This window comes from Sabethes cyaneus, chromosome 3 (genome assembly GCF_943734655.1).
Source record: "Sabethes cyaneus chromosome 3, idSabCyanKW18_F2, whole genome shotgun sequence".
Classification (NCBI taxonomy): Eukaryota; Metazoa; Arthropoda; class Insecta; order Diptera; family Culicidae; genus Sabethes; species Sabethes cyaneus.
In genome coordinates, this window is record NC_071355.1 from 104,690,235 (window position 1) to 104,710,754 (window position 20,520).

At 38.8% G+C, this 20,520-nt stretch overlaps 1 protein-coding gene across 2 annotated transcripts in view; it reads left to right on the top strand.

Annotated features, from left to right (window-relative positions):
- The first annotated feature begins 11,178 nt into the window (after positions 1-11,178).
- Positions 11,179-20,520, top strand: part of LOC128743218 (cadherin-99C-like) — a 65,759-nt gene continuing 56,417 nt past the window's right edge. For both annotated transcript variants that reach the window (XM_053839751.1, XM_053839752.1), the window contains exon 1: positions 11,179-11,323. In XM_053839751.1, the coding sequence (XP_053695726.1) occupies positions 11,303-11,323 (21 nt within the window). In that variant the 5' untranslated portion in view covers positions 11,179-11,302. The remainder of the gene's footprint in view (positions 11,324-20,520) is intronic.

The window sequence follows — 20,520 nt, forward strand, 5'->3', positions numbered from 1 at the left end:
TTATCAGCTTTTTGACTGCATAACTGTTGTAAATTGGCATCCACAATTCTATTTAAATTCTTCTTGTTGGTAACTATAGTTGCAAATAAGCATAGTCAGCACTATAAGAGGGCTAGCAGTAAAGTGGCCGCATATTTTGCCAAAATAGCATTTAAGTAGCATTTAAGGCAACTTAAATGCTTATCGGCTTGCTTTTAAATTGCATTGGAAATGCTTATTGGTTACCTGGGAAGTTCAGTTCAACCTGAGTGAAAAAACAAACGTTTTGACAGCCGTTCGATTGGATCTAGAGCGAACCTAGATTGGACCTAAGCAAAAACAAAAACGGTATTACTGTGAGCACAGAGAACAGACATTCATCTTAATCTGGCGCCATGTGTAAAAGCTTAATAGTATATGGTAATGCTCCCGTCACGCGGCGCTCGCATGACAAAATTGAACTTGGAAAGCTTTGTTGTAAATGCGGTTCTTTTTTATCAACCCATCGACATCTCTATAACGAGCTGCAGTGAACGTCAGCGACAACATGTCCTGAGCTCAAAATTTGACAGCGGGCCCAAACCAGACTGCTGGCAGTTGAGTGAAACGCCGTGCTGACATGCTATCTCATTTTCGCACGCACGAGATGTTGGCCGCGAAAACAAGGTTGCCTGCCGATGGGGTGTTTTTTATCAAAGCTTTGCGGAGTCAGTAGTTGCTACGGTATAACTTATGTATTGTTTGCTCAATCTGCCAAAAATAAAACAAAAATATTTGAACCATTTTCGAAATTGATGAATGATTTTCGCACAGACAAACAGACATAACACTCGTTTTCCTTTCATCGTACCGATAAAACCGTCATTTCAAATTTGGGTTTAGTTGGGAATGTCTCCGTTTTGGTCAAAGTGGCGCTTTTTGACGAAAGAAGGGGAATTCCCCATAAATTGTATATGTATATTGTATATTGTATATGTACGTTTTCCTTTCATCGTACCGATAAAACCGTCATTTCAAATTTGGGCTTAGTTGGGAATGTCTCCGTTTTGGTCAAAGTGGCGCTTTTTGACGAAAGAAGGGGAATTCCCCATAAAAAATACTTGCTACTTCGAGGGACACCCATATTTCTATTTGATATTTGGGAATGTCGATCATAGATGGTGCTAGTGTTCAGGCTAAATGTGAGGTACGATAATTTTTGTTGATTTTTCTTCCAAGAGTTATGTCTGTTTGTCTGTGATTTTCGTACCAGTTTGCCTGAACGAACGGCTTTCCAGTGATAGCGATGATTCCGGTTACATGTTACGATCTATTGCCATACCGATTAAGAAAACTACCATTTGGGTCATATATTGTGCTGTTAGTGGTCAGCGACTCAAGTATATCAATGAGCAGCCCCAAGGAACAATTTTTGCTTATTAAACGTTTACCCGACAGCTTTTATTCAGCACATGCTGTATAGCTGCTTTTCAAGTATGTCTAAACACCTCTGTTCAATGCTTATACAGTTGGTTTTGGAGAATTTAAGCAGCACAGTGCTGAATATGGGCGTGGAAGATGCGTTTGTATGACTGTTAAGCAACGTATAGTAAAATGTTTATTCAGTACGTATAGATATGTTTATTAAACTTCTGCTGATGACACTGAAGCTACGTTTATTCCACAGCAGTTCAACTTTTAGACAAGCAAAAAGAAAAAAATATGCAGGAAGTATTTTTTTTTTATTTTGTGGGTTTCGCTACTTTCATGGCCATTTTTGTATGCATATATTATAATTTAATAAGAGACTTTAGTAGAAAATCATTGGTTGACTCTAAATTGATCAAGCCTGCCAAATACTTTTTTTATTCACCCGGGTTCGAACTTACATCCTATCGGTCGGAAGCCGTCAACGAACACATCTGAGATAATCTGACATATGACAGGCGCCGAGTTTTCAGCCGATGTAGATTTACCAGCTTAAGTTTGTCAAGTGTGGAACAAAAATGGGCTAAAATACATTTAAGCGCTGAAGAGTAGTTTCTTAAATCATGTTTGGCATCTGCTGTACAAGATTACTTTAGAAGTATTTATTCCGCACATGTTAAACATTTAATAAACTATTTGTACTAAAATAATAAAGCATTTCGCTTGTACCACCAGAAACATAACACAGTCGCAACGCAGAGGACTTTTTTCTTTTGAATATTGACGACGGTAAGCGGTGCTAGTGAATAAAATTAACTGGAAACTAGAAATCCAGAATGTTCGGTTAGCGATTGTTCATTTAGTTAGCAGTGATGTGACTAGCAGCAGCAGTGATTAGTTAGCAGCAGGAGTGATTCGTGTTAGTACCGCAGAGAAGGAGTACTTTTGTCACCCCGTCATTAGTTTACGCAGATAGTCCTGAGCTTCCAGAAAACAAAAAAGAGCAGCGGATGGCACGAGAAGCAGTGGTGTTTTCGCGCACCGGCAGCGGGAGCAGTGGTGGTATCGCCACTATGCCACCCGATCATAACAATTCTGGCGGCTTTAGCCCGACGGAATTCATCTCGCTGAGCAAATCCATTGTGAGTAACTCGTAAAGCGTCAAGCAGCCGGCTGCCTTTGGATATAAGTTTGTTAAAGTTAAATTTCGGTACGACGAGGGACAACGACACGCCGAGGGAAAAGATACACACCGTACAGACAACACTTAAAAGGATTTCCACGACCAGCAAAGATTTGCGGCGGCTAAAAGTGGTTATGCAAATGTTTTCTATTCTTAATGTACCAAAAAATAAAAAAATAAAATAAAGTGTACCTAACATAAATTTAAAGCATAAATTATAAAGTGTAAAGTATAAAGTGTCATTCAAGTTATTGGTGTTATTGGCTGCCATCAAGCACCTTTTATTCCACACCTGCTCTTGGTGGTGCTACTGATACGTTTGTACGACGATTATTCGACACATATTCCACAATTCCTCTTAGCAATGCAGCTGATGCATTTGGGCAACTTTCATTCCACTCTTATTCCACACTCGCTCTCAGCAATGCTGCTGATAAGTTTGCGCAACGCTCATTCCACACTTATTCCACAACTTCTCGCAGTAATGCTGCGCAACATTTATTCCACTGTTATTCCACACTTGCTTTCAGCAATGCTGCAAATTCGTTTGTACAACATTTATTCCACTGTTATTCCACTTTTATTCTGCACTTGCTCTCAGCAATGCTGCTGATACATTTGCGCAACGCTCATTCCACACTTATTCCACTATTATTCCACATTTGATCTCCGTAATGCTGCTGTTACGTTTGCGCAATGCTCATTCCACTCTTATTCCACTTTTACTCCACAATTGCCCTTGACTGGCACGTTTGCACAACGTCTATACGACATGCATTTTCATGGTAGCTTTTAAGCGACCATTATTCCACACCTGCTGTTAGCCGTACTGCCGATACGTTTGCATAACGTTTATTCGACTCTTATTCCGCATTTATATAACAACGTATAGATGTTGATTAGAAGCTAGAAAAAATATAGGTTATGACGTCTAAACAACAGACAATTCAGCAAATTCGCTTATTCAGCACCGAATGCTATCAAACAACTCTTATTCCACACCTGCTTGTTTAGGTGCTGCCGTTTTGTTCCTTGGGGCGTATTGTGCTTCCCGAGAAAATATTTCGTTTTCCAGTTTAATATAGTTGTGCGCAAAGGTAAATCATATATTATTGACAGTGTAAGCACGTGTAAGTTTTTTATGATTATGCTCTTATTCTTTGCTTAGATAATATTTGTTTTGTCCTATTACGTACAGACTTACAAACAACACAGTTACAATGTCTTACATTAACCGAAAATAATAAAATTTAAATGCTGATTGCGTTTGTGAAAAATTTGTCCATGTTTGAACGGGCAAACACGAAGCAAGCTACCCTAGCATTCAGCTGATGAGCGAGAGAGAAATATTGTTGTTTTTCTCATCACTCTTGCGTTGACAGTTTCTTACGAGATTTCGTAAGAGTGTAAAAGAGATACTTTCACTGCGAGCAACCAGAACAGAGCTGCGCGCAACTGTTAGGCGCACAACTAAACCGACGAAAGAAAAATTTTAGATAATAATCGCAATATCTTGAAAAATAGAAAGATGCTCCATCCAGCACGAACCCAAAGTTTCCTGACGAATAATACAGTCGAGTGTGGAGTAATCTGACGAAACATCGACAGAGCTCTATAAAAAGCTTTTTAGAGGCTTCAAAGCTGCAAAGGCTGGTTCCAGTACGTAGTCAGGCAGTATGAAGTGAAAGATTATAACGACCAAAAGTGGAATTAAAATGAGGGAGAGGAAGGATCAGTTGATAGTTTTGGCCTAGCCTCCAAAGCGTCGCCACTTCTTTGATACTCATCAAAATATGTAAAACAAAATATCACTTTATTATTTTATTATTGTGCTCTTAACCAGATAGCACAAAATCGTAATAGAAAGTTCACATTAAATCGTTTTCATGCCAATTTCAGATTGGAATTGTATAATGATTAGAGTATGTCAAACCGAAGTGAACAATAAGTTGTTTTGCAGTCGTGCGTGTCTTCATATACAATTCATGATTGTGAATTATAAAGGAGTATAGACGATTGCAGCATTTGATTATATCTTAATCATATATTCAGGAGTATTTAGTTGCGTGTTATAAAAACTACGCAAAATAGAATTACAAATAGTTGTCAAAATTCTCGCACGTATATCGCCTCCAGTTTGGTACATATATGTTCTTATATGGCGTGAAATATAACTTTTTCGTTCAGATATTGTGCTTCCCGAGAAAATATTTCGTTTTCTAGTTTAATATAGTTGTGCGCAAAGGTAAATCATATATTATTGACAGTGTAAGCACGTGTAAGTTTTTTATGTTTATGCTCTTATTCTTTGCTTAGATAATATTTGTTTTGTCCTATTACGTACAGACTTACAAACAACACAGTTACAATGTCTTACATTAACCGAAAATAATAAAATTTAAATGCTGATTGCGTTTGTGAAAAATTTGTCCATGTTTGAACGGGCAAACACGAAGCAAGCTACCCTAGCATTCAGCTGATGAGCGAGAGAGAAATATTGTTGTTTTTCTCATCACTCTTGCGTTGACAGTTTCTTACGAGATTTCGTAAGAGTGTAAAAGAGATACTTTGACTGCGAGCAACCAGAACAGAGCTGCGCGCAACTGTTAGGCGCACAACTAAACCGACGAAAGAAAAATTTTAGATAATAATCGCAATATGATTTTGTATATCTCAGTTGCAATTGAGATATACAAAACAAATGGTTTACTGGGTTGTAATCAACCTCTTCCCAGTAAACCATTTGTTTTGTATATCTCAATTGCAACTGAGATATACGAAATCATATCTGAACGAAAAAGTTTTATTTCACGCCATATAAGAACATATATGTACCAAACTGGAGGCGATATACGTGCGAGAATTTTGACAACTATTTGTAATTCTATTTTGCGTAGTTTTTATAACACGCAACTAAATACTCCTGAATATATGATTAAGATATAATCAAATGCTGCAATCGTCTATACTCCTTTATAATTCACAGTCATGAATTGTATATGAAGACACGCACGACTGCAAAACAACTTATTGTTCACTTCGGTTTGACATACTCTAATCATTATACAATTCCAATCTGAAATTGGCATGAAAACGATTTAATGTGAACTTTCTATTACGATTTTGTGCTATCTGGGTTGTAGCTTGCTTTGAACTGCGTTGAGCTAGGATTATTGTTACAACCTCCTTTTGCTCTAATCGACCCAAAAAAGGTTTCAAGATGATCCTGACTAAAGCGATACGTAAAAAGCTGGGGCATCAAACCAGTCCCTTCGACATAAATCCGATATATGCTTCGGAAACTGTAAAGGTTCACGATATAGCCCAGAAATCCCGTTTTATTTCGGGATTCTAATATCGGTGTTCCATCGCTCAGTTTGATCTTCGCTATATATTCCTCAATGTATTGAAATGCATTATGGTAGAGGTCAAAATTTTCTTCTGATAACGGTCACTTGAAGCCTTTCGCATTCGAGTCCATGCTGTTACAAATATCAAACACGCGTTGAACAGACTGAGGAACTCCTCAGTTGCTTCACTATCGCTGAAGGCACTGTTTGATTCTCTCAGTACAGCTAAAGCTGACGATACACTCTGGCTAATGACCTGCACTGCTAATGAAACTTTCATTTTAGAATTTTCAAAATTCACATGCTTGTCACTTAACTTTGGAGCAAGGCGGTTTCGTGTACGGTTTTGAAAGTCGTTAAGCATCTCAATTAGGCGCCAACGCACCACGCCGTTCGGCGACAGTAAGGTCCGTGCTGAGTGCAATGTGTTACGAATCGACTTTTGCATGTGCACCGGATCCATGATGACAAATACGTCATAGTCACCGCACGGATGCTTGAAGTACGTTTTCAGTGGATTTGAGGGACTAGGCTTTAAGTTGCATCCTAAAGCATTTGCAGTTGACACATTTGTGGCAGTACCATCAAAAGTCAACGAAATGATTGTGACTCCAGCTTCGTACAGGCAGCTAAGAATCGTTTCGATTATATTTTTTTGTTCTTCGGCTTTCAGTCCTGCTATGAAGAAATACGCTACTGGTATTTTCCAGCTTTCCTTGATGCCAGATACCGCCATCCGGCATATAGCCAGTAGCGTTTCTAGGGTTAACAAGATAGAGATATATGGAGGGGTGTATCCTAAGGTGGCATACATATTTGATCATTTAACAAAAGTAACTATTATTTCGTTCGAGAACCCGTGACCGCAGAACATGTGGCCTATCCCACCTTTCTCCCCCTCCTTAAAACTGGCAGTTTATACACGGTATAATATACTCATCTTACATTCGAGTGTCTATTCAAAGTATCTGAAATTTTCAGAGAAAAAGTAAAAATTAGTTTAAATTATTTAGCAGACCTATGATGCTGCCCAGTAAACCATTTGGTTTATATATCTCGATTGCAACTGAGATATACGAAATCATATCTGAACGAAAAAGTTATATTTCACGCCATATCCAGCTTTTCACGCGCTATAATGGCGGACGCTATAAATTGTGTTCGTAATATGCGAACAATCTTTTTGACAACTCTGCATACATCAAAACTGGGCACTCTTCTCCTGTACGGCAGTGTTGCTCTTTCTTTCGTTTACGCAAAAGGAGGAGAGCAATAGTTTTTTTTACATTTCGCACATTTTTGCTCTCCTTCTTTAGCGTAAACGAAAGAAAGAGTACGGTAGTGTTGCAAAAGAAGAGTGACAGATTTGATGTATGCAGAGTTGTCAAAAAGATTGTTTGCATATTACGAACACATTTTATAGCGTCCGACATTATAGCGCGTAAAAAGCTGGATAAGAACATATATGTACCAAAGAGGAGGCGATATACGTGCGAAAATTTTGACAATTATTTGTAATTCTATTTTACGTAGTTTTTATAACACGCAACTAAATACTCCTGAATATATGATTTAGATATAATCAAATATTCCAATCGTCTATCCAGCTTTTTACGCGCTATAATGGCGGACGCTATAAATTGTGTTCGTAATATGTGAACAATCTTTTTGACAACTCTGCATACATCAAAACTGGGCACTCTTCTCCTGTACGGCAGTGTTGCTCTTTCTTTCGTTTACGCAAAAGAAGGAAGGCAATAGTTTTGTTTACATTTCGCAAAGTTTTGCTTTCCTTCTTTGACGTAAACGAAAGAAAGAGCACCATTTATTTATTTATTAAGTCGACATCAACAGACTATAGTCCCAATGATGGATAAGTAGCTTAATCTAACACACACTGTCAAGAAATTACAATTACAAACACTAACAATTTTCTTAGTCGTCATTTGTTGAAAAAAACATAGAGAAGTTACGACGGACCGTTTCACGTGACAAATTAAAATCAAAAGCGAATGCAACCCGATTGAAAACTCGCTGTATACCAGTCAATGAGCTGTTTCGTCCGTAGTTGGTGCGTTGAAAAGGTACCCTCAGCATTGAGTTGTTCCGCAGTGCCCTGGGACGCACGTTTAGATCAATCGCCCCAAGAATAGCAGGACAATCAATTCTTCCCTGCAACGTGTCGACAGCAAACAGAGCTCTTGCGATGTTCCTTCGTGTCTGTAGTGTCTCCAAATGTATAAAACGGCAACGACTTTCATTACTCGGCAACTGGAACGGATTTCGCCATGGTAGACGACGGAGAGCAAAGCGTAAGAAGCGGCGTTGAACTGATTCAATCCTTTGCATCCCTTTGCACGGTAGTGTTGCAAGAGAAGAGTGCCAGATTTGATGTATGCAGAGTTGTCAAAAAGATTGTTCGCATATTACGAACACAATTTATGGCGGCCACCATTATAGCGCGTAAAAAGCTGGATACTGCTTTATAATTCACAGTCATAAATTGTATCTGAAGACACGCACGACAGCAAAACAACTTATTGTTCACTTCGATTTGACATACTCTAATCATTTTACAATTCCAATGTGAAATTGACATGAAAACGATTTAGTGTGAACTTTCTATTACGATTTTGTGTTATCTGGGTGTTTGCTCCAACATGGATGATGCAATCTAATCTGTCAAAATATTTTGCTCAATAGTAAAGAATGTGAGTATGCTGGTGTATACTGACGTATTTTTGTTGTGTATGTGAAATCCACAAATTGGATCAATCATAATGGCTTGGCACAATCTCACCCCCGTGAAGCTCGAAAAGTACAGTTTCAAAAAATATTATTTTCGTAATCAAAACTTATCCAACACATAACAAACTTTCAATACATTGTGAATGATTAGTTTATATACCTTCAAAATAGCAAGTTGATGCGATTTCTTGTTTGGGTTGGTTTATGCGGGACATTTTTTACAAGCGTTATTTCCGAGTAATTTTGATCGCGAACTTTGAAACCCTGTTTAGGCTATATAATTTGCTAATATTGTCTGTGTGCCATTCTAAGTTATGAATAAATATGTTATGTTCATCATCATTTTGAATTTAGGTCACCTGTTTCTATAGATATAATAAATTTTCACAAATAAACATTTTTGGTTTTTGGCACAATCTCGCCCCCGTGGCACAATCTCACCCCGGATGGCGGTACCATAAAAACAATGGCGCGCTTTTTTGGAACGGAATGTTTGGGGGAGTTTTTTCGTGGTTAACTACACCCTCCAATCGCTTTGAATTATAATTCCATTCCACGTGTTGTCGAATCGCCATCTCGTCCATAATGAGATTGCCGAGGAGAGGCTCACTGTTGGCCGCACTTTTGTTTGCTTTTATTTTAAGCACTGCCAGCGTTTCACTCGTAATGCCTGGTTCTCCAGAAACGTTCTAGTTGTGCTTGCACCTTTGTCAACACAACGCCCTTTTCTTCGACTGATAGATTTAGTCCAATGATATCACCAGCATATCGAATTCGCCTAAGAATTTTTATATGAAAAATGCGTAAATAATAATTTAAACAGAATATTCATTCTGAAAATACCTTTTATGGGCAGGCTTCGGCAAGGATCCAAGTCCGCTCTCGGATGGTCTAGACAAATCTGCTCCTTGTACGTAACTGCTTTGTGCGGATGGTTCTGCCTGCGAGTCGTACTTCTGTTCGGGGAATTCTGGTACATCTGGACCAAAATCATGGTTCTGAAACGCTAAAGCTTCGGAGTCTAAAACCTGTTCGTTGTATGCTTTTGTCAGGGTAAAAACTTGGAATGTGTCTAACGTAATATATGAAGTTTAGAATTGGTAAAGGTGAATATAGCTTATCCAGCTTTTTACGCGCTATAATGGCGGACGCTATAAATTGTGTTCGTAATATGTGAACAATCTTTTTGACAACTCTGCATACATCAAAACTGGGCACTCTTCTCCTGTACGGCAGTGTTGCTCTTTCTTTCGTTTACGCAAAAGAAGGAAGGCAATAGTCTTGTTTACATTTCGCACAGTTTTGCTTTCCTTCTTTGACGTAAACGAAAGAAAGAGCACGGTAGTGTTGCAAGAGAAGAGTGCCAGATTTGATGTATGCAGAGTTGTCAAAAAGATTGCTCGCATATTACGACCACAATTTATAGCGGCCACCATTATAGCGCGTAAAAAGCTGGATAGATATAACCTGATATGTCGGAGAGGTCTTGGTGCGTTTGTTCCAGCTTTAGGTGCGGAAATCCGTCATCAAGCGGATTGGAAGTGTCGGATACGGGAAGAAACTCACTTCAGAATTAGAATCAAAAACTTAAAATTAGCTATTTTTGCACAGTGATCAGTTTATAGAAATACCTTTCACTTTCGTTGTCATTTTCAAAAATCGTGGGAACCGCTTCGTAGCAAAGAAATCTTTTTGTGTTTCGGTAGTACACACTCTTGCGGTGTCAAAATTGACGCTATTAATATCAATCCAGCATTTTTCAGCGTTTGCTATAGCTTGTAGCCATTGACGCCGTTGCTAAACATCTTTCGGGAACCGATGTTTCGAGACCCATCCGGATGTTTCTTTGTCGTGAAAATCACTATTACAGGATTGCACAAAACATTTCATTTTCCGCTTCTTCGCGACGTTCACGATTGTAAACAAAACAAGTTATGAAAAACAAAAACAACAATATTTTGATGTTTCGCGTTTGCCGCCTTTTTAATGTGGGCTACGAAAATATGGCATCATGTCAGCCCCCTGGTTGGAAACCCCTTGGTGAACTCCTTGCGAACTCGTTCCGCGTTTGCTGCCTTTTTTATGTTACCGGCGATGAATATATGAAGATAGAATTAACAAAAGGGCGAATGTCGCAAGCGTAAACAAACCGAGTGAGGGTTGATTTTCCTATGCTGGTCAAGCAACTAGTAACTCTCACTCGTTTTGTTTACATTTGCGACATTCGCCCTTTTGTTAATTCTATCTAGATAGATGACTTCACATCAGCCCCTTGGTTCCATCCATATTTACATTTTTAGCGTTCGAGTAGGTGTTATGTGCTACCAAGCGTGCTACCCTTGGTGCTACCGCTGTGTCCATTCGAGCAGTTGCTTAATTTTTATCTGGCAGCTCTGGCGTCATTCAAATTTATAAATATATACATGTTTTACTTTTACACTACTGTTTCTTATGTTTCCTGCGTTGAGTTTTATTTAGACTTTCAAATTCAATATCTAATTGACAAAATAAAATTCGAAAGCTACTGTTAACTCCGTTCTTACATTTTAATTCACACATATGTGTAGAAAATAGTTTCTCGTTTCCGCGCGCTGCCAATTTTAGGGTTGGCTTACTGTTTTGAATCAAGCAGAATATGAAGTCCTATGCTCTAAAGGTAACTGTGAATTTTACGATTTAAACAAATGCATTATTGGCAACTTCATGGAATCTAACAAATATCTAGTACAAAATAATTATAAAAAAGGGTTTTGCAATAACGATATTTTTGTTACGGTAAATTTAATCGTTTTAAATGAAATTTGGATGCATGGATGATGAGTACGCTAAAAAACAAAAGATCCTAAACATCAATGTATCCGGGTATGAAATTTAATATGTAGGTAATTTCAAAGTAGAGGTACACCAGGTCATAATAGGCCGTATGAATAGAAGAGAGATACGATTTAAATGGGAAAAGCAAAGCAAACTGTTTTATTTATACGGCCTAATGAGTTAAAATAGTGGAGCAAAACCAATTATTTAAAATATTTATTTCTATTCATGTCGGAGCAAGTCTACACGGGCAGAATAAAACAATAAAAATTCTCTTTCAATGGGAGAAGAACAATATTACAAGCAAAAATACAAAGTAACTGTAATACTTTAATATGCAGTAAATGACATACACTTCTGTTCACTACAAAACACAATCATGTTATTTCCTTTTATATCCCAAGCCTGCTACAATATTTCTTTCTTATATAGGATAGCACATCTCCTTTTTCTTTTTTTATATTATCTATTCATATTGCATTTACAAGTTCCTCACACTCTTCATTATCAAATCCACAAAAATCTTCCTTTTCAATACTAACATCATTACTGCAATTGTTTGTTTGTTTGTTTAGTAACTTACGTATCATCGTAAGTCGTCTACATCTTGCATGATTCAATCACTACCGTTAACAGAACAACTGGAGGTATTGGAATCTTGTTTAAATGAGGAACATTTCGCTCTATTTTCTTTCCTAAGTCAGCATTCCTGATTATCGCTCTTGGTCCGGTTCTTTCAATTACTGTATACTTATTTTATCTAACGTTGTTTGTAGTTTATTAGATTTTGTTACCCGTTGCATTAACCCATTTCCTCCCAGCGTTGCGAAAACGCAACGCACTTCATACGATTCTAGAGAAGGCCCCGTGTAAGATAGCAACTTGGACCCTGAGAAACAAAGAAAGATTGGAAAAAAATCTAATCGACCTGTTTTTGCTCAAGGTTCAGTTGTTACATGTAACATAATTACAACTGTGACATAAAACAGGTTTTGCTATTTTACGGACAGTTAAGGAAAAATGCTCATAAAACTCGATTTTACCTCTATTAACGCCTGACCTATTAATCAGTGTTAGTATTCTTATAAGAATCGGTTGCTTGCCAAAAAACCTTGTTTCATAATTTTGATTATTTTTGTAATTTTAAGATAGGTTTTAAGCTTTGCGTTGCGAAAACGCAACGCTGGGAAGAAACGATATTCAAAATTTGCAACGGGAATTCGCAGCTTCAAACACTGATGGCAGATGGAGCAGCTGTTGTGATAAGAGCGTAATAAAATTGCTAAAGTACCTTTACCTCTGGAATATCTGAAGGAATTGAGTGACAGCAATGACAGTTTCATGGACTAAATTTAATGTTACAACCTTTCCGGAACGTGTTGGTAGGCATTTAATCATCTGCGATGACATGTATTTAGCATTCAAACTGCATACTATGCGTCTAGTGCAAAGATGGTCTTCAACCCAAATGTTTCGATATCTATCATAAAACATAACATGTAATACGCTTAGTCATTCAGTTAATCTTTATTAATACTCTAAATCCCAAAAAAATCCCAAGTTTGATTTAACGGTATAAAAATATGAAGTAATTATATGCATAATAATGAAGGTATGCAAAAACGGTATACCCTTAACGCCCTGCGTTGCGTTTTCGCAACGTAGCGTTGTGGGACACAGGGTCGAAATTAATAATACATGTCAGCGGTTTTTTCTTAGTTGACCTAAAAGAGAAAGTTTCAACTTTCTATTCCTGCTGGGAAAAGTGTGGGGCTTAATCGGTTAATACAGCACCTCCTGTTTGAATATCAAATTCAATAGCGTGTCGTTTCCTATCCTCATTTACTTTTCCTTTTGATTTTTGTATCTGATCCTTATCCCGATAATCTGGCACAGGTGGAGCAGTTTCGATGCCCTCGATACATGGAAGTTTAGATCTTTTCAGTAATGATCGATTTTTTCGTTCTACCAGTCCGTTTTCTTGTAGCCAATAAGGGGCGAAGTGAGTAAGCTTAATTCCATGATTCTTCAAATTCTTTTTCTATAAACTGCTTGGGGTTATCTAATGTAATTGTTCTTGGAAGTCCAAGTCTGGTAAATATTTTGTTTAATCTGTTTACTGTTTCACGAGAAGTGATTCTAGTCATAACTTCTACCTCCTTGTATCTGCTAAAACAATCAATGATTACCAATAAATATTCACACGATGGAAGCGGTCCCACAAAAGCTATTGCAACGTCAATCCATGGTTTTGGGGGTAGTTCTCGTCGACTCATAAAAACCGGTTTGCTGGGAAGCCCAACCAGTTGTCAACCTCTGCAGTGATTTACGTATTCTCGAATTTGGCGGTCCATTAAAGGCCACCATGCTCTCCCAAGCAACAATATGAGTTTTATTGTACTCTTATGCCGGTTTTCATGACCAATTTTGAACTTAAATGCCATCATAAGAGTGTAATAAAAAACAAATTGTTACTTGGGCTGTCTCATAACCTTTTCTTTATAGCAGATTCTCCTGGATGTCCCTCGTGTGCGAGTTGTATCATTCTAAGGCGCAATGACTTGGAAACTACCAGCTTGTTTTTGTTTATTTGTATAAAAAATATCAACAGGCCTACTGGCCCTACTGATACACTTAAACTAGAATCTACGTGCTAGTGCCAGGAGCCTCGCGGCTGACGTTTAAATCGAAGCAATGTGTGAATCGATTGAAATGGCGTTGCAGACCGATGATTGTGCTAAATGTGCTATAGTTGGTTCGCCGATGCGGTACACGCAGAAATGGACCGTTGCGTAGAACACGACTTTGGGCGTATATGTTGAGGTTCGCGAGTAGACATGGGCAATCCACTCTCGAGGTCAGCATGTCGGCGACTGCCATTGCTCTGATCACGTCGCGACGAGTGTTCAACGGGTCAAGATCGATGAGTCTGCAGCGTTGTTCATAGCAGGGCAGCTGAAAGGGGTCGTTCCAGGGCAATCTTCGAAGTGCAAAACGTATGAATCGGCGCTGCACTGACTCGATTCGGTCAACTCCATTTTGGTAGTACGGACTCCACACAGGAGCACAGTACTCAAGGTTGGACCGGACAAGAGCACAGTAGAGAGCTTTGAGGCAGTAGATGTCGTTGAAGTTCTTGGCGATCCGCATGATAAATCCCAGATTCCTGCAGGCCTTATCGACAATATATGCGATGTGCTGTTTGAAGTCGAGCTTAGAGTCAAGCAGTATTCCTATATCCTTAACACAATTTTCGCGGCGTAGAGGCACGTCTGATAGAATGTAGTCGAAAACGAGAGGGTTCAATTTCCTTGAGAATGTAATTATTTCACATTTGTCGGAATTTAGCAGCATGCGGTTGTCTGTGCACCATTTTGCAAAAATCAGTAGCTGCTCTTGCAGGAACGCGGCGTCGGACGGACTATCGACTTTAGCATACAGCTTCAGATCGTCGGCAAAAGAGAGTCGCGGGCATTTAAGCAGGAAGTTGACATCGTTGAAGTAGATGAGGAAAACCAAAGGTCCGAGATGGCTACCTTGTGGAATTCCAGAACTAGCAGTGAAAGGTCTGGAGGTGAACCCGTCGATACTGACTTCTAGGTGGCGATCGGACAGGTAGGAATTAAACCATCGTAGCAACGAGCCTCCGATTCCGAGTTTGTCTAGTTTGGCGATGGCGATTCGATGGTTCAATTTGTCGAAAGCAGCGGAAAGGTCCGTGTAAATAACGTCCGTCTGCGACCGGTCGTCGAAACTTTTTATCACGTCGGACGTAAGAGTTAGAAGATTGGTTGTCGTGGACCGCTGGGGCATAAAGCCGTGTTGATCGTCTACGACATATTGCCTAAAGAATGCAAATACAGGTGCATACACAACAAGCTCGAACAGTTTTGATATTGAGTTTAGTGCAGAGATGCCGCGATAGTTATTCACATTTCTCCTATTCCCCTTTTTATGAACAGGAAACATGTATGCCGATTTCCATATTGTTGGGAAGACACCTGTACTGATTGATAAACTGAACAGGTGGCTTATCGGAGCAGCCAAGGCGTTGATACACTGTTTCAGCAGAACAGACGGAATACCATCCGGTCCAGAAGAACGAGAGGATTTTAGCTTCGCGGCGGCTGATATGACCATCGTGTCGTCGATGGAAAGGTGAGTTAAGCAATTGCTAAGTACGGGGACGCACTGGATGGCTGCGGAAATTTCTTCTCTTGTCAATCTTTCGTCAGTAAATACGCTGGAGAATTTCCGCGCGAATAGTTGGGAAATCTGTTCTGTGTTACTGGCAGTTTCACTACCCAGGAACATTACCGAAGGAAGCCCGTTGTCCTTCCGCTGTTCGTTGACGTGCTTCCAAAAGGATTTGTGATTCCTTTTCAGTCTACGTTCGATGTTGCTCAGGTAATTCCGGAAACAGGAGCCATATCCATATCATAGTATCACCAACAAAACCAACTTTATTTTTAAATGGCTCAGAAGGTTTCACTATAGTATTGTCCAAGTTTCCGCATGTTGGACTCTGAATCATTCAGTGCAGCCTTTTCAATTTTTTCAACATCAATAGCTACAGATTCTTGAATTGCCAGCACAAGAAAATGATTTTTTTCAAAATCATCACACCAGCTGCATTTTGTGTATCTTTCCTATATTTCACAGTGAATTTGAAAGACTGTATTCTCAAAATCCAGCTTTTTATTGGAGCACATGGAGTTGACGTCGTTGCAAAAACAATTTCAAGTGGTTTATAATCCGTTTCCAGCTCAAATGTTCTACCAACTACCAATAAGATGCACCGAACATTTTTCAACTGACCAAACTAAGGTTAACGCCTCCTTTTCTGCTTGGCAGTATCGTTTTTCAGGCTTTTACTAGCATAACATATTATACGATCAGTGGTGAATGACCCTTCGGGTTAAAACCACTCGAAAAACTACAAGGTATACAGCCCTAAGTGTTGTACGAAAGGGTGACGTAGGACTATATCAGATCATTAGATCAAAGACTAATGTAAACTGCATTTCAGGCATATGTATGTTTATAAGAATCTGAGTGCTGTTAAGAGAGAAAGTGAAATATACAGATTCAATTCTTCATTGAATGCAATGGTGGCTTTGAAAATACGTGGACGGGGTTCATAAGTACAACGCCTGCAACCATTGAAACATAGAAAAAATCACTGGTGTGCATCATAAAGATTGAAACAGTAATGAATGATCAGCCCACAGATTATTGTATTAAATATGATTATGCGTAGCTTAACATGTTCCAATAATCTTACTTTAACTCCCTTGTGGCCTTTAAAAGGGCCATTGGTTACTTGTTACCGCTTGTTACATAGCAGAAAATATGGCACATACGCAAAAATTTCTGTTTTATTTGTATGAGAGTCCTTATCCTCCTAGCACAGGGGTGAGGGGTCTCAAACCATCATAAAATAAATTCATGCCTCCAGAAACCCCAACATGCCAAATTTGGTTCCATTTGCTTGATTAGTTCTCGAGTTATAAGGAAATTTGTATTTCATTTGTATGGAAGCCCCCCCCCCCCTCCTAAACAGGGGAGGGTCATAATTCATCATAGAAAAAATTCTTGCCTCCTGAAACCTCCACATGCCAAATTTGGTTCTATTTGCTTGATTAGTTCTAGAGTTATGAGGAAATTTGTATATTATGTGTATGCCCCCCCCCCCTCTTATAGAGGGAAGGGGTCGTAATCCACCATAGAAAAAATTCTTGCCTTCTGAAACCTCCACATGCTAAATTTAGTTTCATTTGCTTGATAAGTTCTAGAGTTATGAGTAAATTTATATTTCATTTGTATGGAAGCCCCGTCCCTCTTAGAAGGGGAAGGGGTATCAGTACACCATAGAAAAAAATCTTGCCTTCTCCACATGCCAAATTTCGTTCTATTTGCTTGATTAGTTGTCAAGTTATGAGGAAATTTGTGTTTCATTTGTATAAGAACCCCCTCTCTTAAAATTACTCTCTTACCCCCCCCCCCCCTCCCCATAAAATTGCTGGTCATTTTATCTATCCAACGACATATAAATTGTTCAGTTTTATACAGTAGTTCAGAAGTTATTACAATTTGAAATCTTTCATTCAAACGTTACACTTCTATTCTCGTTTTCCCAAAGTGGTACCCAGTCCCAGTATAGTAAACAAAGACGTAGTCCTACGTCAAAAAAATATATAGATACGATCATCATCATTGGTTTCTTTCAGAAATTGAACTAATACTGCTCATAACGTCACTGGAAATGCATCAGCTAACTCTTGTGCGTAATGAATTATCAAAGAATGAGTCTTTAAGTCTGCAATTAAATTCTTCAATTCTTGAAAACAACTCTCGTGTTATTCTTTCCATTCGAATTTATTTTCCTTACAATGAAATGTCTGAATGGTGCACGCTATGTCCGAAGGCACTTATTATTCAACCTTTATGCACCTCAGATTTCTCTTCACAGGATGTTAGTACAGTTGGATTCCGAATTTAGCAACAAATGCGTGTCGCCTATGTTGCCAAAATCGAAACTGTGTCAAAATCGGGACCCTTTTTTAATATGAAAAAATTGAATGTAAGTGCGTAGCGGTAGAAATTGACTAAATGTTCTTAATTAACGATTGTAACCATTTTATGTTTACAAAATCTGCCAAGAGCTATCCGTGCGGTGCAAGTAAAGGCCCAGACACAATGCATACGGATTTTACTACGTTGCGGAAATTGGACAGAAAATCCATAGAAAAACTGTCAAATTGCCGCAACGTAGTAAAATCCGTATGCATTGTGTCTGGGCCTTAAGTTTTTGGCGACCTGCAGTAAGACGTAGTCCTACGGCAATAAAAATATTATTGTTCGAAACCGCCAACTCTTTTTCATGAACACATTTAGGGCATTATTTTTTCGTCATTCAAAGTTTGTATGCGGAAACTGACTGATATTTAAGCATATTTTCGGAAGTAAAATATTTTGTGTTGCCAAAAACGGATACTTTTGTTGCCAAATTCGAAATCCCACTGTGTTGGTCAAAATAATGAATTCAAAGAAGGTCTTAAAATATTCTATCTTGGGTTTTTTTTACAAAATTCAAGTTTTAAGTTTATTTAGGGGTCATTCTCTCAAGTGATCATATGCGTTGATAATCGACCACCTCCGATTTCAACCAAATTTGGTACAACTGTTCATTCCAACCCGACATTCAATTTCCTAAAGTTTTGGACGGATTGATCAATCCCCCTTGCAGTGACGCTTCTTCATTTTTCTTAGATTTCCGAAAAAACTCCTTTTTCACTGCAAGGAGGTTTGATCAATCAGTATAAAACTTTGGGAAATTGAATGGGGGGTCAGAATGAGCAATAATTGTTCATTTGTTGTTGGTATAATTATTATACCAAATTTGGTTCAAATCGGAGGTAGTCGATTATCAACGGATATGATCACTTGAGAGAGGATAACCCTTAAATAAACCTAAAAATTGAATTTTGTAAAAAAAACCCAAGATAGAATACTTTAAAACCTTCTTTAAATTCATGTTGATGACCAATACTAACATCCTGTGAAGAAAAATCTGAGGTGCATGAAAGTTAAATAATAAGTGTCTTCGGATCAGGGCTTCAACCGATCCTTTTTTTCTACAGCATTCACACCACAGGGCATTCAAATTCATACCGTCTGTTTAGTGGTGGAATACGAACGCTATGCATAACGCCACTAGCAGCTTGATCAGTTATGCGTCCGTAGTGAACGGTAGAACGAACGCATTTGAATATCTTTTTTAACATTTTCGTTTCGATCAAGTTGCCTTTACCGTTTGGAGCAGCAAATGACTGCAAAACAGTCAAATGACTGGCAGTCCCATCATTGGCGTAGCTAGAGCTTTATCTACCTAGCAACTGACATGAAATGCTGTTCGTGAAGGACCAAAAGGGGTTGGGTGGATCTATAAGCAATGTCGCTTATATGATTCCACAAGAGTATAAGACACTCCTTCCAGCATAGACTTACGGTTTCTAGATACATAACTTCGCCGTGCAAACTTATCTTGCGTGATGATTTGTCTGCTAGAAGGGCGCATCAAAATCTTCGACCTTATATGACTTGGGCTGGTTACCACATCCCTCATCCAGTCTTCAATTCATTCGTTACCATGATGCTCCTTCTCCTTTACGATAATGATGGTATATGGCAATGTAATAAAATATGTGTTATATGAATATACATTATATGAAGATATATAGACAAAAACAGAATAATCTCACCAGCAGTCGAATGGAATAGAGTTGCATCATTTGAGTTTACATGAGTGCTTCCATTATTAATTTAATTTTTTCTTCTGGTATCCATGAGCATTATTTAAACTTTCTTCGGTCCGAGTTTTCATTATACAGTAAGAGGTGCTTGCTACATGAGCTAAAACGAAACAAATCATTAAAATAATTAATGTAAGCTTACCTACTAACAAGGTAGTGTGGCTCAGCCGTCATTCAACCCCGCAGTTTTGAGATCAGGCAGCCGGGAACCACCCCTCATCGCACCTCCCAGCTTGGCTACTCGATAGAACATTCCCGGGTGAGGCCGCGTGGAGGCGCTAGGTAGGGGCTTGGGATGGCTGGAGCTATGTTGGACGCTTCCTCATTTGCCTTCCCCATTTCATACCCAATTCGATATTGGGTCACTCCTTACTTATTTTGTTGTCCGCGATCACTAGCGATCACAAATACACGAACTCGTCTATCACTTATAGTTCGTCGCCGTCAACAGTTACTGTCCGTGGGAGGCACGCGTTTGTTTCCTTTGAGCCTTTAGTCTTCGACGCATTTATTTTTAACCTAATCCTCCTAGGCTACGCTTTCATCTGATCACTTCCTCAAGAGCGATGTTGTATAGCAAGCCGTCGCCTTGTCTCAATCCTCGCCGCATTTTGCAGGGACTCTAGAGTGCTCCAGAGATGCGCACGAAACACATCACTCGATCCAATGAGCTCTGATCAGTCGCGTCAGTTTATCAAGAAAATCCGTTTTCGTGCATTATCTG